General features: G+C 36.3%; 4 protein-coding genes across 5 annotated transcripts; 3 read left to right on the forward strand and 1 right to left on the reverse strand.

Moving 5' to 3' along the window:
• Nucleotides 1-231: 231 nt before the first annotated feature.
• LOC143193832 (uncharacterized) lies at nucleotides 232-2499 on the forward strand. Its single transcript, XM_076400239.1, has 3 exons — nucleotides 232-690; nucleotides 745-1179; nucleotides 2268-2499. Exons 1-2 carry the CDS (start codon nucleotides 316-318, stop codon nucleotides 1156-1158), a joined length of 789 nt encoding a protein of 262 aa, XP_076256354.1. The 5' UTR covers nucleotides 232-315; the 3' UTR covers nucleotides 1159-1179; nucleotides 2268-2499.
• On the reverse strand, nucleotides 1158-2627 carry LOC143193831 (sodium/bile acid cotransporter 7-B). Of its 2 annotated transcripts, XM_076400238.1 has the most exons (6): nucleotides 2396-2625; nucleotides 2119-2338; nucleotides 1911-2061; nucleotides 1619-1862; nucleotides 1444-1569; nucleotides 1158-1394 (listed from the first exon to the last, which is right to left on the reverse strand). In XM_076400238.1, exons 1-6 carry the CDS (start codon nucleotides 2505-2507, stop codon nucleotides 1231-1233), a joined length of 1017 nt encoding a protein of 338 aa, XP_076256353.1. In that variant the 5' UTR covers nucleotides 2508-2625; the 3' UTR covers nucleotides 1158-1230. The 2 variants fall into 2 exon arrangements, with proteins under 2 accessions (XP_076256353.1, XP_076256352.1); XM_076400237.1 differs by having other exon boundaries at nucleotides 2119-2627.
• A 53-nt stretch (nucleotides 2628-2680) lies between these two features.
• On the forward strand, nucleotides 2681-5010 carry Rab35 (RAS oncogene family member Rab35). The gene is made up of 5 exons (XM_076400242.1): nucleotides 2681-2882; nucleotides 3232-3406; nucleotides 3465-3589; nucleotides 3650-3806; nucleotides 3858-5010. Exons 1-5 carry the CDS (start codon nucleotides 2831-2833, stop codon nucleotides 3952-3954), a joined length of 606 nt encoding a protein of 201 aa, XP_076256357.1. The 5' UTR covers nucleotides 2681-2830; the 3' UTR covers nucleotides 3955-5010.
• Nucleotides 5011-5919: 909 nt separating this feature from the next.
• LOC143193951 (citron Rho-interacting kinase) lies at nucleotides 5920-18497 on the forward strand. Its single transcript, XM_076400405.1, has 28 exons — nucleotides 5920-6333; nucleotides 6391-6624; nucleotides 6680-6817; nucleotides 6877-7034; nucleotides 7087-7260; nucleotides 7322-7553; nucleotides 7859-8013; nucleotides 8075-8179; nucleotides 8240-8472; nucleotides 9102-9212; nucleotides 9268-9457; nucleotides 9509-9765; nucleotides 9828-9966; nucleotides 10840-10998; nucleotides 11052-11203; nucleotides 11269-11392; nucleotides 11445-11611; nucleotides 11664-11820; nucleotides 11875-12064; nucleotides 12121-12251; nucleotides 12307-12495; nucleotides 13307-13479; nucleotides 13542-13823; nucleotides 15012-15150; nucleotides 15212-15374; nucleotides 15431-15624; nucleotides 17253-17429; nucleotides 17489-18497. Exons 1-28 carry the CDS (start codon nucleotides 6063-6065, stop codon nucleotides 18314-18316), a joined length of 5622 nt encoding a protein of 1873 aa, XP_076256520.1. The 5' UTR covers nucleotides 5920-6062; the 3' UTR covers nucleotides 18317-18497.
• The last annotated feature ends 52 nt before the right edge of the window (nucleotides 18498-18549 follow it).

Genomic DNA, 18549 nt, shown 5'->3' on the forward strand with positions numbered 1-18549 from the left:
AATAATATCGATATAATATTTCGTAAATAAAAGTTGATACTCTCATTTATAACTATCGATATTCGCTTGAAAGAAAAAATTTCTATAATTAATTGATATAATTTTCTATCGATATATTCTCTACATCCCTAGTAGACAGTGCTGCCACAATGGTAAACAAAATTATGGCGTACTGTTTAAAAGTATGGTATCCTAAGAATCGGTAAGATAAAGGAAGTGCCTCGTTCTGCAAATTAATACTAAGTGAATTTAAGTACATTTTTAATAATTCATATTTAAATATTTGAGTAATATTTCACATTTCCTATTGCGACAATGTTAAGTCGATTTATCGAAGCGATTGATTGGTTTCTATCGATTTTGCCGAACATTACTTATGGAAGAAGAAATAAACAAATCATGGAAGAAGCAAATAATTCAAATGAAAAGGTAACTGAAGTGCATGTAGAAACCAAAGTATCCAAGAAAACTATTGTTAAAAAGTACAAAAAGTCGAAAACTTTGAAACGCAGAAATAGGAGGAAGAGGAGTAAGAAATCTTATATAAAATCGTTGAAAAGGCGTCGTTATCACAGAAGTACTGAAGAGTTGTGGAAAGGCATTGAGGATATTAGTGTAACAGATATGGATGTGATGCCGTTGAATGAATTAGATCGATTGCCGGAGGAAATATCAGAATGGGAAAAGCAGGTCTGTATAGATTGGTTTTACTTTTTACTTAAATTAACATTTTGATGATTGTAGGAACAAATTGCATACTGGAAATCCAGAGCTATCAGTCTTGAGATGGAAAACAAAATGTTACATCAACACTTGAGAAATGTGTATGCACAGCAAGTGGAATATTATCAAAATAGTTCGTTAGAATATACAGAGCAAGAAAACAATAATAAAGATACAGACACACATGACAAGAATAATTCAAAAAGTCATACACAGAGACTGAAAAACAAAGGAAAACCAGATGAGATCACCAAAACAGAGAAAGTACTGCCTAAAGAACCAAAAGGAAAAAATCGATTAAATGAAATGAAGGGAATATATGGGGACATGGCTCCAAAAATTATGGGGATGGAAACTGCTATCGATCTAAATTTTGAACGATTGAAAGAAGAGGGAACCTACATCAACTGGCCCAATATACCTATAAAACTATAAAGTTTCCAAGTTCTTTATTGAGTGAGATTTTATTGAAGTATATTTTGATATTTTAATTAACTATAAATAAACTCAAATCGGTAATCTCTTAGTTTTTTGTGAGTGTAGCCAATCTTTTAGCTGGGATACCATCAGCCCTCCTAGAATTATTTGTGTTGGGTGGTATATCAACAGCGGTAAGCTAATTTGGCTTAAGTGAGAATATCCATGGAACATTATCTTCAATATTGGTATTCCTACAAAGATCTATTGTTTATGTTGTTGCTATTTTAAAACTGTTCTTACCCAAAGTTAGGGATTTATGAGTGGAACAAAATAATATAGCTATAACATCAGCAGGGCCAAAGACCTTCTTTAGCAAGGTAGATGTTTTAAAGCTAATTATTATTAATGTTATCTGGAGTATCAATACTGAAAAATGGAATCAAGAGCAACTTTTTTAATAATTTGAAGAATTTACCTGAAAGGATTGTAAAAATTACATCTAAAGCCGACAGGCCCGTCTCTGGTACAGAGAATGAATCACAAAACGTCGTATATATCACAAATAATAAAGCACATTGACTTATGGTGTTTAGTGGTATATTGTGTGCTCGAAACTTTGTGAATACTTTAATTAATTGCCCAAGAACCAATGGTAACAACACAGTTGTTGTGAGTTGAATCACAGTACCAAAAAGAGGTACTATTGTGGTAGATCCTAACTAAAAATATATATTTAGAACATCTATCAAAACATAGTATCAACTTACATTGAATAATAACAAAATTGGTGTGAAAATGATACCCAGAAAACTCCCAAATACTGAATTAAATATTGCAGCAATTTCATTACCTTGAGCTGCCCTAGTTAAAATAACAGCACTTGATACCGGGGGTGGCATACAAGCAACTGTCACCAGCCTACAAATAAATCCAAACCAATCTCAATCCAATTCCAGAATTGCTTCATTACATTACCCCTTAAGCACCCATGAATTGATCCCAAATATGGTAATAAATCTAACGAATCCCTGCGTATAAATCGGTATTAAAATAAATGTGAATATCTGGATAAACAAATGCAACTTATACTGCTGAAATGTATGAAATATGCTATCTGTTTTTAGGGAAAACCCACTTATCAAGAACATTAAAGACACAGCTCCATACTTAACAGAATACTCTGTCTTCAATGGACCTAAAAAAGCTAATATTACGCCCGGGAAGACATCACAACCTGCATTGTTCGAAATACCCTCTTTGGATCCTAATTTTGGATAAATTCCGGCTAAGAAAATACAACATAATATACCAACTAATAACCAATTTTTCTTAATAAAATGTTTTGGTGTTATTCTCTGCCTCATCGTATTAATTACATTATCAAATTAAGTTCCCTTATGTATTTTTAAATTAAATCAAGTCTACATTTTAAACAAAATTCGGCTGTTTTCGCCACGATATAATTACTTTCTTGCTCTTCCTTTTTCTGGGAACGGCATTGATCGGATAAATTGTACGGATGCGAGAAGAAGACGTCATGTCAGTTTCAGTTGTCAAAACTTAAGATCTCAATTTTTATTTGATGAAACCAGGAGAAATTCTGTTTTCAACAAATAGATACATCCAACTCGTCCTTTAATGTTTCAGTAAATATTAGCGCGATCCGTGCAAGGGACTAGGTTCTAAAATGGCCCGAGATTATGATCATTTGTTCAAATTGTTGATTATAGGAGATAGTGGTAAGTGAATAAGACTTTGGGGTGGGGTTTGAGTTTTAAATTGAGCGAAACTCTATTTCACACGCGGCAAGAACATTTTTTCCTCGCCTGTCTCAATTAAAGCGACGGCGTTCGGCAGGGAATCCGAGCCCGAGTTTAATTGGACTTCGGGAAGGACGTGATTTGGCCATTTCCCTTATGTAGTTTGTTTGTGTGTAGGCTGAAGTAATTTCGTGATTGTTTTAACGTGGATTTTATAGCGTCTTTAAATCCTTATCAAGACATTAGCTTACTGTAGAGATTCTACAAGTGCTTTAACTAGGTAATTTTGTTTTATTGATGATGAGTTCAAGCAATTCCTTCTTTGTAGGTGTTGGAAAGAGTTCCTTACTTTTACGATTTTCGGATAACACCTTTACGGGGAGCTACATAACAACAATTGGGGTGGATTTTAAAATAAAAACTGTGAACATCGATGGACAAAAGGTGAAGCTGCAAATATGGGATACTGCTGGACAGGAGAGGTTTAGAACAATTACAAGCACGTAAGTATATTTGTATAGATTGTGACTAGTGGTCCATTATCAATTCTTTGTTGTATAGATATTACAGGGGTACACATGGGGTAGTTATAGTTTATGATGTCACAAATGGTGAGACATTTGCCAATGTAAAAAGATGGTTGCATGAAATCGATCAGAACTGTGACGTCGTTAACAGAGTATTGGGTAAATAAAAATCGCATGTCCTACAATAGCTTTGTTTTATTCATTTTGCTGATTTTGCAGTTGGAAATAAGAACGATACTCCCGATCGTAAAGTGGTCTTAACAGAGGATGCTCAGAGATTCGCGGATACGATGAACATCAGGCTGTTCGAGACGTCGGCCAAAGACAACATCAACGTGGAAGAGATGTTTATGGCGATAACCAAACTTGTTTTAAAGTAAGTACTGTACAACTTGTGAATACTCCAATACATAAGGCAACTTTCTAGATCAAAACTAGAAATGAAAGAATTACACAATGCTCAAAACGACGTAGTTAATTTAAGGGAAAAGAAGAAATCGGGAAAGAAGAGCAAATGTTGTTAGCAGGAGCATATGGAGGTGTAGTGCTGTGTGAGTGACTGGGTGATGTCCGATCAAGTGCGAGCGGTGTAAAATGATTTATTGTAACAAAACGGGAAGGAACAGAAGACTTCACTACGCGAATCTGTATAATGCCAGTAAACGCAACAACATCTACTGTATATTGGCTTCCATTTTGATTTTCCATTAAGCCAAAAGTTTGTGTGATATTGAGAGAAAATTATATATATACTTACAGAATATATTGAATTTTAAACAGTTTCCACAAATACTCCGTTTCCTTTATGAGTAATTTTTCGTCTGAAAATCATCGGTATGATTGGTATATGTGATTAGGAATTAATGCTTTACCGCTAGTTTATCTTATATTTAGCCATTGGTTTCTTATGTAAATAATAACCAAGGGGGAAATTTGTGTACATACAATGATACAAGTTGTTTTTTAGCTAAAATTATGAGGAACATAACTAAAATTATATATATATACTATAGTTAGGGTTAATCAGATGCTCATAGTGCTTTCCACAAATTGGTATCTTTCAGTGACTCAAAACCAGTGAAATATTCCTAAAAGTAAAGGGTTTAAATTATATGTAAATGCGAATGTCTCACCTTAACTTCGGGACTGCACTATGACCTCTTATATGGGTTTTACTTTGCTAGAATACTATTCCGGTAAAAATAGTTAAAAAAACTATAACTTTTGTGCTTGTTTATTTTGTACCCTGAAAGAGAAGTAAACTGTTATATAAATAGTATAAATAAATTAAATGTATAGTGTAACATTTAATTATTTTCTAATGTAAAAGTTAGGCATATCAGTTTGCTTTATTTTATTTAATTTAATATAAAAACAAGATGACAATTATTCTATGGCCAATTTATTTATACAACATAATTTAATTACTAGGTTTTAATTTAATAATAGCTTTTCCATTGTAGCATAGCCTATCCAAAACAGATTTGTTTATTTTTATTACGAATATAATAGTGTATATTTGTTGTGAATTGTTTTTTTTAATTATTACATTTCAAATAAATATTATATAGAATAAAGTATCTTCCGTTTATTAATTATACTACTTACTTTTAACATTTCTGTAAATATTATACCTATAGAAATCAACTAATATCTTTGTTTTGCAAAACCAATCTTATTTACAGACAACATACATTTTTTCTACGACAGAAAACTTGTCAGGGCACACTAAAAGCTACCTTAATTGACACTTAAGTGTTACTCAAAGAGACTATCGTCTTACACAAAGCAGTACGGTTGTTAGATAAGTGAAGGCAGCGCAAATTATTGCTTACAGTCATTTCTTTGCGACGTTTTAAATAAATAGTGTTGCATTTAATTATTTTAAAATGTAAATATTAAACATGTCATTTTGCTTTATTTAAAAACAACATAATTTTTATATTAATGTTAATAGTTTTTCAATTGTAGTATTAACAACGCAGTTCGAACATTTCTTTACTTTTATTCCGAACATAATGTATATTTGTTGTGATTTGCTATTTATTATAATATTTTAAATATATTTATGTAAAATAAAACAAGTTAAAAATTTTGAATAGCCTCTTTTTAGTGGCCACAATTCCAACTGTCATATTCCAGAGTATACAGAGTGATAACTTAATACGAAAATTTGGTCATAATACACTAAAAATTCTTATTGTTTAGAAAAATAACACAAGTGATAAATATGAGCATTCTCATCCTCTTAATATTTATTAACAAGGGTTGTTTGTAAGTTTATTTAATAGTCAAATTTTATTTTTGTTGTGCAGAGCAGGAAATTAACTGAAAAATAAATACTTAATAGTTTTGAATCTTTTTCAACGCTGAAGCGCCACCTGTGGCGAGCCGGGACGTACGTTTAGACCGTATTTTGAAAAGTACCACTCTGTATAATATGTCAAACAATACCAACCTAACGGCACTTTGTGTCAAACTTAAACATCAGTCATTTAACGGTCGGTTATTTGTTTTGTCGTTGATTTGAAAATCTTTAAGTTATGTGGCTTTAAATTTAAAATAATTTCAGGTCCTACCGTCTTATTTATTTATAAATAGCTAATAAATCTGTATATATCAATTTGTTGAAATGGAAACTTCGACGGAGCCAGTTAGTGTGCGATTAGCGCGATTAAATAAAGAAATAATTTCTAAACCGAAAAAATCCGTTAAACCGCAATTGTTGAATAGGGAATGCATTTTGGATGCTCTACAAGTGTTGTACGAGTCATGTTCGATCGAATCTTTACAAAAACGCGACCAAAATATCGCGGATTTCACCAGAAAATATAAACAAGCCATAAATGATATAAATGCATTAAGGGTAAACATTAGTGATTTTGAGATTAAGAATGTAATAGGTAAATAATAATTACTTACTTAATAGTTAAAAAATATTTAAATTGAGCGATTTTTAGGCTGTGGTCATTTTGGACAAGTCCATGTAGTTAAAGAAAAACAAACAGGAGATGTTTATGCCATGAAAACAATCCGTAAATTCGATAACGAAACCAAAAGAGTTTCATTTGAAGAAGAGAGAAATATAATGGCATTTTCGAATTCCCAATGGCTAACTAGTTTACAGTATGCATTTCAGGATAATTATAATTTATTTTTTGTAATGGATTATCACCCAGGAGGAGATCTTTTAGGTAAAAAAAATATGGATGGTTGTAATTCTTGGTTATTACAATATTTAGTTTTTAGGTCTCCTCCAACGACAAGGTGGTACTTTACCTGAAAGTGCTGCTGTCTTTTACTTAGCAGAACTAACATTGGCTTTACAAGATCTTCATAAATTAGGATATGTTCATAGAGATATTAAACCAGATAATATTTTATTAGGTTCGAGCAAAATTGTTTATTCAAGTGGTGACACCTTTCTTCAAAATGTTGTGTTCTAGATCGTTGTGGCCACTTAAAACTAGCAGATTTTGGATCAGCAGCCAAGTTAGATAAAAATGGTGTGGTAAAGGTGGGACCTCCTGTAGGTACCCCAGATTATATAGCTCCAGAAGTACTGCAGTGTTTAGAGAATAGACATGGAACTTCGAGTTATGGGGTAAAAGGGGAGATGAATATTGTTATGGTGTCACTGACAAATATATTTTCAGGTTTCTTGTGATTTTTGGTCCATGGGTGTACTCGCTTATGAAATGACGATTGGTAATCTTCCATTTCAAGGACATAGTACCACTGCGCTGTATTCGAAAATCATGAATCATCCGAACAATTTAAAATTTCCCGCTGATATCTCACTCACCCAGGGTTATATATCATTTATTAAGGTAAACTGATCGTCCACGACAAGATTGTTCTCATAGATAACTAGATTTGCGAAATTTCCAGGGTTTGATAACGGACATGAAATCTCGTTTGAACCGGGATCAAATCAAAGGCCACGCAGTATTTAAGACCGTTAATTTCGACGTTTTGCAAGACCAAGTGCCACCGTTCGTTCCTAAAATCAAGTCGTTCGAGGACACGAGCAACTTCAACCACGTGCAAGTTAAGAAGCGCAATCCCATCGATAATTTCAAAACGATATCTCAGTTTTCTGGTCGAAATTTGCCATTTATTGGTAATTTTTACTCGATATAGTTGGTTAGGGGAAAATATTTTTGGTTTTTTCAAAATGTGTTTTGTTTATTCCTTTTCAATTCCATCAAACACTTATCTTCAGTTTCCTTGACCTCAGTTCAAGTTTTGTAACCGTTTATCAGGTTTCTTGAAAGCTTTATTGACAAACAACGTATAGTATGGCTTCGTTGAGTAAGTTTCGCTAGATATACGTGCCCTTAAAGGAATTAAAGGAAACTGTTAAGATAAACTAAAATTACATTCCCCCAACCATATACACCACGTTTAACCCCATAAAATTTGTAGGTTTTACTTTTACTCAAGACCATAATGGTGGATACGAGACCACTTTTAGTAGGGGATCTCTCAATAAAAGCCAAGCTTTGGAGAACATGAAGACCGAGCTGGATGTACTTAGAATGAAGGTATCCAGGAGTGGAGATTTTAATCAGGAAAAGGAGGTAGGTGAAATTGAGTTCTAACGTCGGGTCTTGATCTTCAACCCAATAATTTTACGCATAGAATCTGGAGAAAAAGCTGGAAGAAAAGTCCCGCAAGCTGGAGAGTATCGAGGCTCTCCGAGACAAGCTGGAGAAAGATTTGGCCAGTAATATGGCGGAGTGTACGGTAAGTACCCCATTCGTCGTCGATATCGCGCGTCTTACTGACCATCTCGTTATTTGAAAGGCTTTGAAACGGACGTTGGATTTGGAGCGGAAGGACCGTGCGGAATTAGAGAAGAAGGCGCTGGAGCTTATCAGGAGCGCCAAACTGAAATGGGAGATATCCGAGAAAACGAAAACCGACGCCCTGAACTTAGAAATCCAACAGCAAAAGGAGAAAATCGCGCATCTCGTGAATACCAATAAAACGCTGGAGGAACAGCTTCAGCGAGCCCTCAAGACCGAAGAGAAAAACAGGTGGGTTGTCGTTTGTTTTACGAACAATTAAATTGTAGAAGTTTTTACTATGTGATTATAGATATTTCAGCAGTAAATCTACATATTTTCAGACTAGAACCTTCATCACAATGTGTTTTGCATCTAGAGGATCCGGTTAATTTTTTCCGTAAACAGTTTGTTGAAACATTTTCAACATAAAACCACTGCCAAAATAACTTGTACAATTCTGTTTTCCGTCATTGTATTATCATCAACCTTGCCGTGAAAAATGATCTAATTGTTTTTTTCTGTGATGGTTTGGCCTTTTGGTAATAAAAATTATTTTTCCACTCTCCAGCTACACCTTGCCGTTGTTTACATTAGTTCTCTTCCCACTCACCTACTTCCTACTAAAAGTAGCCCTTTATTTCTTCAATACGAACGAATAAACCAACCTTTTATTTCGAACCACACGGCATATATACAGTAAAGATGTTCAAACCAATTGAAATATCTCAGGTAACAAACCGGCTCGTCACAATAGGATTGGTACTCCACCCGCCGAGAATTGCTGTAACTTTCCAGTGAATTCGAATAAAACAAAATACACTTTAGCGCCATAAAACATTTTATTGCTGATAGTTGTAAAAATAATTAATTCGTTTTAGGCGATCACTGGAAACTGTTGAGAACTTAAGCAGAAGAAGTGTTGTGAGCTTAGAACATCGACTGGAAAAAATAACGTCTGAAGCTCAAGAAAATTTAATTGAGCTGCAAAGGTGTGATTAACGTATTATTATTTTTTAAATATTTACGTTGGGTCTTGATTTTTAGCCGGTTGAGTGCCGAAGTTCATAGCAAAAACCTACTCGAAAAAGAAATAAGCACTCTCAGAGAACACGAAGCCGACTTATCCAATAAACTTCAAGCGTCGGTTAGGAATTACAACGACCTAAAAACTCAAATTGATGACGCCGAGAGCGTTATCAAGGAACTGAGCGAAAAAGCCAACGAACTGGAGAAGGTTAGTTTTTTACCATTGTCTGTTCACCGCCCCAATATGTATTTATCGCAGGATATCGAGGAAAAGGAAATCTACAAACTGGAAGTTAAAAATCTCCAACGCCAGTTCGAAGATAGCCAAAAATCCATCAAAGATCTTCAGAACAAGAACATCACCTTGCAAAACGAGAACAAAATAATCGCCGAGCAAAAGACGGAAATGAATAGATTGAAGCAGGAACTGCTGAGGCTCCAGAACGACGACAAGGTCCGTGTGTTGGAGGACGAATTGCATCAGGAGAGGGAAAAGTACGAAAACTTGAACAAAAGGTGGTACATTTTTATTTTCTCTTTTTTTTTCCTAATTTTCTTTGATGATTCGTCGTAATTAGGTTGCAAGAAGCAGAGAGCGCTCAAGTCAAGTCGCAGGAATTGAAGGAAAAGCAGTTGCAATTCTGGAAGTTGGAGAAAGAGTTGTCCAACTGCAAACTGGATAAAAGGATTGCCGAGAGGGAGTTGAAAGATGCACAGGTAAGAAGGATGATGTTTTAATCATCGCACACATTAAAACCAGTCAAAGGGCCAGTTATCAAATGCACCTGGGAAATATTCTATTCACTCGTGAGCAAGTGCTCTATGTTATTTACGCGAGAATTCTTACTTGCAAGTCCAGCTCTGTAATTTTCTTGATGTTAATTTTGTGCCCATTTGCATCTTCAATATCCTGAATGCTTTAAACATTTTCTAGATAGTCCCAAAGACGTTGTCCATGGCAAGGCTGATGAACATGCAAGCATATAAGTTTTTGATTAGAGTATGGAAAGGTGTAAAGTTCCTAGTAGTTATTGTCGCAGGATCACTGTGAGACTGATAAATAAATATTTTTTGTTGGAAATCATTTTTTCTTTTTTCATCACCTCATGTGGCCTCCCATCGTTTTTCTCCCCTGTTTCTTATTTTTCTTTGAGATTTAACAAGAACCATTGGGTCAATAGCTGATTAAAGAATTCACGTTAATCGTTTGAATTTCGATATAATTACAACCATGTCATGTTTAATTTGCATGTACTTATTTGTCTAATTAGTCACCCTAAGTGTTCGAGATAATCGGGTAAACATCAATAATATGTTTATAATTTATTTGGTATTGATATCAAATTATCTGTGTGCGGGTTTAATATAGTGTCCTCAGTTCCGCGAACAAAGATCGCGCGTCGACATGGAGTTTTGCACTGACGATTATTACAACGATCTGAAACATTGCGAGGATTATTTTTTGGACGTTGACTATTCGAGGTTCCGGGTGGTGTGCGAACATTTTTCCAATCAGCTGATGATTTTTTTATTCGTCAGTCGCCAATACCCCAAGGTCCCACCACAAATTAACATTTCAATCTCTTTCAGAATGAGATCAAGGACCTGAAGGACAATCTGTCCAATTCCAAGACCACGTTTAATGAGTTCAAGAAATGCCAGGAGGAGGCTCTGCTGGAGCTATCCAGCATTAACGAGAACATTTCGATGGAACTGATGAAGTGTCGGGAGAACAATAAAATATTACAGGTACGCTTTGGTAGATCGAACAAATTCCGATGACCCAATTGTCTTAATTACAGGAACAGATCAACAGTGAGAAGGGCAAGAACGACCTCGACAAAACTCTTATAAACGAGCTAAAGAACGAGGTCAGAAATCGCGACGATAGGATCAGATGTTTGGAGAACGATTTGACTGTCATAAAAGAAGAAGTCAAGAACCTGGAAAAGGGGTAAGAGGCGTTTGGTGAAATTAACGGGTTTTATGAAATTAACATTCAATGATTTGACTCGATAGGGCCCTGAAACAAGAACAGGAACGAGCCAAAATGGTGCATCTCGTCGAGGAACTGCAAAAGGAGAAGACGCAACTGTTCAATGAGACTGAACAGGGCAAGAGAGAAACGAAAAATGTCAATTTGGTAAAACGACAGTCTTATTCCGTCAGCACTCGTCTCAGATTGTTGTTTTTAGAACTTGAACGCTCTGCGCGAAGCCTGCGTCCTGCTGGAGAATCAAGTCGTCGAGTATGAGCATCTCCTCTCGTCCGCCAATGCCAAGGAGTCGGAACTGAAGGCCAACACCGAGAAGCTTATCGGCGATCTGTGCCAGTCGAAGCAAGAGACACAAGAAGCTAAAAAGTGAGTTCTAGATGGTTTTCCTACTTTCTCCTCAACTGTGTTTCATTTTAAGGCAAATCAACGAACAAAAATCACTGAAAGCAGTGGCCGAACAGAAAATAAAGAGGTTGCAGGAAGACAAGGACTGTTTGGAGAAAGAGTGTGCAGACTACAAGCTCAAGTGCATGGAGTACAAGCAAATGTCGTCGGGATTATCGGACCAGTTGATGGTATGTTACAATTTTCTGCTGAACTGTGGGATCTCTTATTTATTCATTATATAGATTTCTGATGATAAGCTCAGTAATGCTGAAGTAGAAATTAAGTCCTTGGAGAGACAAATCGGTAAATTTTTATCCGAAAACAAACTCCTAAAGGAGGAACTATCAGAGTGCTTAACCAGCATGACCAAGCTGAAAGATTCGAACTATAGATTTAGTCATCAGTTGGAAGATTTGAGGAAAAACAACGAGGGTAAGTATTTTCCCAGCGTCCAATCCGACCTCATTTTCATTTATGCTTCATATCAGGCTTGATACAGAAAATTCGAGAACTGGAAACTGTCCTGGAAGAAAAAAACATCTACTGCAAGGAACGGGAGTTAAAGTCTGAGGCCACCATAAGTCAGCAAATCAAACTGATCGATTATTTGCAGTCTAAGGTACTCCCTCTCAGGTACTCTGAACGATGAGTTAATGATTCACAACCTTGTTTAGATTGATGAGCCTACGCACAAGAAGAAACGGTTTGCCGACGTGATATTCGGTTCTAAGAAGGAGAACCAAGCGCCTATTTCTTTAGCAATGAATTATAAGGATATGGAAAGCGAGCTGACGAAAGAGCGAGAACATAACCGGAAACTGAAGGAGGAGGTGTTCAAACTCAAGGCAGCAACAATGAATGAGGTGCGTATTTTTTTTTGTTTATCTGCATTTCCGAAGTGTATCAGACACGTCAGGCAGTGTCTTTTCGTAAATGTTTCATTTAAATTCTTCAGCTGAATGTTTTTTCTGTATTACCAACTCACAGTCTATCATTCCCTTTCGACCACACTTGCTTTTTCATGATATTTAATGGAAACGCAATAGTAAATTGATCGATTATAACATATTCTTCAATTTTTTCTTCAATGATATTTCCAAAGTCATAAACATTTTTCAACTATTGATTCATCAGTTCCTAGCTAGTCCATATTTTTCAAATGTTGAAGCAAGGTTCATATTCAATTTTGATACAATTTTATTGTCTGTGAATTATTACTTCTTTAAATTATTGAAACTAAATTTGACCACTTCTATATAAGCTTCCATGAGAGTTTAACAAATAATTAATGTTGGGCGGTGAGCAGTACATTTTAATCTAGTTTTTAACGCTTTGTGGCCCAAGATCCGTACGAAAGTTACAGAATAGCTTGAACATCTAAAATAAATTAATGTATCTACCTAACAATATATACAATAAGTTAATAAATGTGTTACGTAAAAATCTACATAGCATTTAAAACCGATTTCTATAATGTGGGCACTTTTGATTTTCAAGTAATGTAATCTAGTAACATAAACAAGATATCTGACTGACTGCAAAATTACATGATCTGTTTGAATGAACCAATCTAACGTCTTGTGATGTTCAGTATAAAAACAGCCTTATATAAATCATAAAGCATTAATATTTTGAGGAATAATTAATTTCTGACCAAAAAAATTGTCTTATTAGTTCAACAGTAATATCTCGGAGAAAATGGCTAAAATGGGAAAAATCCACGCGGACATCTTGAGCCCGAGAACTAAGGAAGCACTGACCAAAATCGTCAATTCTCCCGGGTCTCAGAAAGGTGATTTTTCGCGACACAACTCCGTACAGCGTATGCATCACAACATTCCACACAGGTTAGCTCTCATACGGATAATTAAGTATATTTTTGTAATGTGGTCGTTTTAAATTCACTTAGATTTGAGACCAGACTCTGTACCAATCCCTTGAAGTGCTCTCAGTGCAACAACCAAATCAATATAGGTAGGAATTATCATGTTTGCAAGGAGTGTAAAATAACGGCGCACAGCTCGTGCTCGCCCAATTTACCGAAAACGTGCGGATTGCCCAGAGAATACATGAAGCACTTCACCAACAGCCTACAGAACAGTCCCAATAATTCGGAGAAGAGCAATGGGGATAGTTATTGTCAGGACGATTTGAAAGATGCAGTTTATGAGGGATGGGTTAAGATACCTTGGTAAGTAGCTATTAATTTTTCTTGCGTTATATAATTAACATAGTTTACTGGACAAAACTAGGGACAATTAATTCCATTTTACCTTAGCATACATTAATTTTATCAAAAACCGAAATAAACAAGACGCTTCAACATCAGTTAAAATTTTTGGATATTCGCCATTAAATGACAATGTGGCAAAACCGGTGAAAACATACTTGGAAATATTAAAAATGGGAAGTGCTATTCCACCCTCTGTATTTTCCAAACCTTGCTCTTTCTGATTATTACTTATTCCGATATGAGTCGCGACCTATCTAAGCAGCGCTTCACTTCTTTCAAAGATACCAAAAAAAGTCGATTCGTCTATAGCCTTAAGATAAATCGTTCTTGTAAGATGGAATTCGTAATTTGTCCTAAAGATCGGAAAAAGTAGGGGCTATCTATGAACAATAATTTGAATAGAATATAAATAAAAATAAAACATTAAATTTTTTTTATTTGTTTTTTTATATTTTAAAGTCTCCTTTTACAAACGAGAGTTTATCTGGACTGGACCTACTGTTTAACGTGGTCTGCGAACCACGGTCCTCGGCATTAAGCCTACCGACTGGCGAGTGACCAACTTAGAAAGCATCCCAGAAGATATCCGGTCTTACCCAGCCTGGTTACTGGCGTGACTGGGATCATTTTTCTTGTCGGATTTTACACTCTTGCCTAGGGCAATCATAAATACAAAATAATCACAAACATAAATTTACGACCATGCCCAGCAGGATTCGAACTCGCGACTATCGCAACAGTAGGTGGACCGTCCTGTCCCATTTACCACTGTGCCACCAAGTCGACTTTAAATTTTTCAAAAAATCCTTTAAAACTAATTTATAGGCTTAATAAACCAAGTTTTTATAATGTGGCTATTTTAATAAGTCCTTTTTGCATTCATTAAAAAAATACACACTTCATATGAATTCTGGTTAGGATGGTATATTCCTACTTGACCAATTTGTTTTCTTCCATTACTACATTTTGTTTACCTCATTATAAGAATAATATCACTTTCTTATCATTTCTTGCGATCATTGGTTTTTTTTGGACTTTTGATTTGCTAAGTGTAAAACTTTTCTGCATATTTCAAACCCTTCAAGTTAATTTACACGATCTGCATCATGTTGCTATATGCGATTTCAATACTATACTTATTTGCAGTTCCAAGACAAACAGTTGGGTAAAACGTTATGCTTACCTCACCACAACCTCGCTGGAAATATATTCTTTAAGTCCCAAAGATCCGGCAACAAACTTGTTGGAATCATTCGATCTAAAACCTGAAGGCGGTTTTGGAAAAGTAAGCGCTTCGTTCGATGCTCACCCCGCGCTGCTATTTCACACTATCCATTCCGTTTTAGATCATTCTGGAACCCGTACAGTCAGAGATCGGAATATCTGTGGCTACCAGCGACCTACCGTTCATTCTGAAAGTGGAAGTGAGTCCGAATACGACGTGCTGGCCCTCCAGATGCGTCATACTGATGGCGCTCAGTGCTAAGGAAAAAGATGGATGGTTTGACGGTGCGTATATCATCACACTCGGTGTGAAATCTTTTCAATAATGAGCGAATTTTCAGCTTTACAAAGAATCGTGGTGGCGAAAGAGGAGGTCTCGACTTTAGAAACCGTGATGACCTTGCCGGAGGAGATGGTGGTGAATTGCGTGCTGGACTTGACCGACAGCATAAAGGTCCTGGGAACCGATAAAGGCTTGTTTGCTTACTATGAAGACAAGTTGTTGGCTATTCAAGGACTGTCTAAAGTTGAACAGGTATATTATTCCGGAGTGATGAATTTTAAGGCACTGGACTCTTTTAAATAAAACAAGAAAAACTCAAATAAAACGCACTCGATTTGTATAATTTGATAATTTACATCCTTTAGCTTGATAAAAATGAAATTACGTCCAATAAATCTTACTAATAACAATTTAGGTTTGGTATCAATATGTTTTTTTAACTCATTATTATTTATTACAGCAATCTATTAAATTAACACTAATAAGCTGTTTATTTTTATCCTAATTTGCTATACAGTTTTAGTTTTAACTTTATAAAATGCTTATTCTATGATAGACACTTTAGACGTAACATCTATATCACTGTTTTTAATATTCACCGAGTTTTACTAATAACTTCACTAGATTTCACTTCAACTAGATTTAATAGTTTTACTCTAATTTTCCAACAACAATTATTGTGCTGATGGAGCCTCAGTTTGTTTCTTTGGGCATAGTCTTTTGGAATCTTTGTACAATATTTCACTGTTTCAAGACGTTGGTAAAGCAAAAGCTTATTATATACTGACAAGGCTGAATATCTACCCAATAACCAGTACAGTTTTTGTACTTCAGCTTGGCAAGATATTTGGCTATATTTCCATACAGGACTATTTGCTGATTTATATATACTGACTTATGCTTTATTCTACAATGAATTATTTCGATACGCCATTTTTCTATCCAGCATTGTATTTCGGCAATAGCTGTTTGCAACTTTTCGGTTGATTCATGTGTTCTTACCTCCAATGGCTAGGATTACACAGTCATCTACCAAAGGTAGCAACAACGTTTTCATTGAATGTAGGCAAGTCCAGAGTGTACAGCAGATATAGGACTGGTCCCAATACACTTCTCTGTAGCACACCTGCTTGTATTTTCCTCTAGTCAGAATAGGCTTCTTTTTGTTTGACACTGAATAATTTATCAGTTATATATTACTCTAAATGAGGGGAATACTTAGCGCATTATTTGGATGGAAGGTGGTTTTTAAGTGTAGATTGACTCGATTGGCTCTGCAATCGAGGCGGCAGGACGGTCCTTCTACTGTTGTTATGGTCGCGGATTCGAATCTTTCCGGGGCATGGTCGTAAATTTGTTTGTGGTTGCTTGTAATTGTGATTGTCCATAAGACCGGAGTGCGAATTCTAATAAGGAAAATCATCCTGGTAACGCTAATAACACCAGTGGATAAGATGGTATGTCTTCTAGGATGATTTCTAAGTTCATAGGCACGCGCCAGTACGTAGACTTACTTGGACCAGTAGCTAGGCAGTAGCGGACCATAGTTGAGCAGTAGGTTCAGTCCAGATAAACCCTAATTCGTAAAAATGGAACTCCAAAATAGAACAAATAAATATTAGGTAGCGAATACCTTGAATAATCTTCTAAGCCCTGATTTGTAAAATTATCGTATGCACAACACATAATTTACATCTGAAAAACGCTTCATAGCGATTACATTTCTAATAGTCGATATTAACGTAGCTTCTCAGATTCGTTGAGTTCATTTGTTACCTTGAAATATCTAAAAGGGTCCGGTGACAGTACACTTGAAGCACCGAGGAAACCTTCAGAAAATATTTCATAAAAAAAAATATTTCAAAAATGTCAATTTCCAGATCGCGATATTCTCACCAGGAAATGTGGTTCTAATGATCGCGGGACCAAAGGCCAATTTGATTTCGTGCGACGTGAATCACTTGATCAATCTGGTACAATGCGGATCCGTGGTCAAGCTGAACCTAAAGTATAGGCCAGTCAACGTCAAAAACCTCAACGGTTTCCATATACTACAGGTAAGATCCCATTACCAAAGATAGTGGTAGACTTGTTTACGTCTGCTTTGTTTCTCTAGATTTCCAAACACTCTCGACAAATGAAAATCGCGGTGGCCATCACGAAACAGCTCGTCTTGTTGGAGTACTGTTTCGACACGGCCGAATTCGTTCCCGTCTGCGTGCTGGATACGGCCCAACCAACCAGCTGCTTGCTGTTCACCGAAAACAGCCTGATCGTGGGCGCCGATAAGTTTTTTGAAATAGACTTGAACACGCTGAAGGCCGAGGAATTCCTGGACGTGTCCGACGTGAATCTAAAACAAGCCGTGAACTGTTACAAAATGGGAAGCTTCCCCATTCACATCCTGCAAGTGTCGGATAATCCCCGAGAGTACTTGGCGGTTTTCAACGAGTTCTCCGTCTTTGTCGACGAATACGGACGATCCTCCAGGCTCAAAGAGTTGAAGAGCAATCACATACCGCTAGCGGTGCACCTGAGCAAGAACTACCTGTACGTAGTTCAGTTCGCCGCCGTCGAGATACTCAAGATCACCGACGAGACCTGTAACGCCGAGAACGCGGAACCCTACCGGCTGGAGATGACCAAGTTCCGATACGTCGGTTATAACCCCAAGGGAATATACGTGGAGCAGGGACGCCGCGTGCTGTTCCTGAACGCGAGAAACCTGCCCGATTTCGACGCGGTCTCGCTGTTGTCGACCGAAAACGCATCGGAAGCCACCGCGGACGTGTCCAGCGAGAGCCGGTTTAGTTTCACCAGTTCCATTGTTCAGAGCTTGGACGGCCACCTGAGCGATTCCGGCCATTCGGAACGGAGCTCCGTGCAATCGGAGAGGTTCGATACCATTAGGAAAAAAGTCACTTTTAGTCAGACCGATTTGTGAACTGTTTAAGGATCTAGAGCGCGACGGACTCACGAATATCAATCTCTTGCCCTAGTTTTCGATTCATCCGCCAATTTAATTGTATTCGTTGTACTTAACCTGTATGCCAAATATGTGTAATTTTAATAACAATAGTACTTTAATATTTTATAAGTCGAAATAAATTCTTCTTAGTTGAATACTTCAATCATTTTTCTTTATCAATCCTTTGTGCGATGATATTTTGAGTTACA

This window comes from Rhynchophorus ferrugineus, unplaced genomic scaffold (genome assembly GCF_030347505.1).
Source record: "Rhynchophorus ferrugineus isolate W39M unplaced genomic scaffold, kcgeb_rfMv2 rfM3, whole genome shotgun sequence".
Classification (NCBI taxonomy): Eukaryota; Metazoa; Arthropoda; class Insecta; order Coleoptera; family Curculionidae; genus Rhynchophorus; species Rhynchophorus ferrugineus.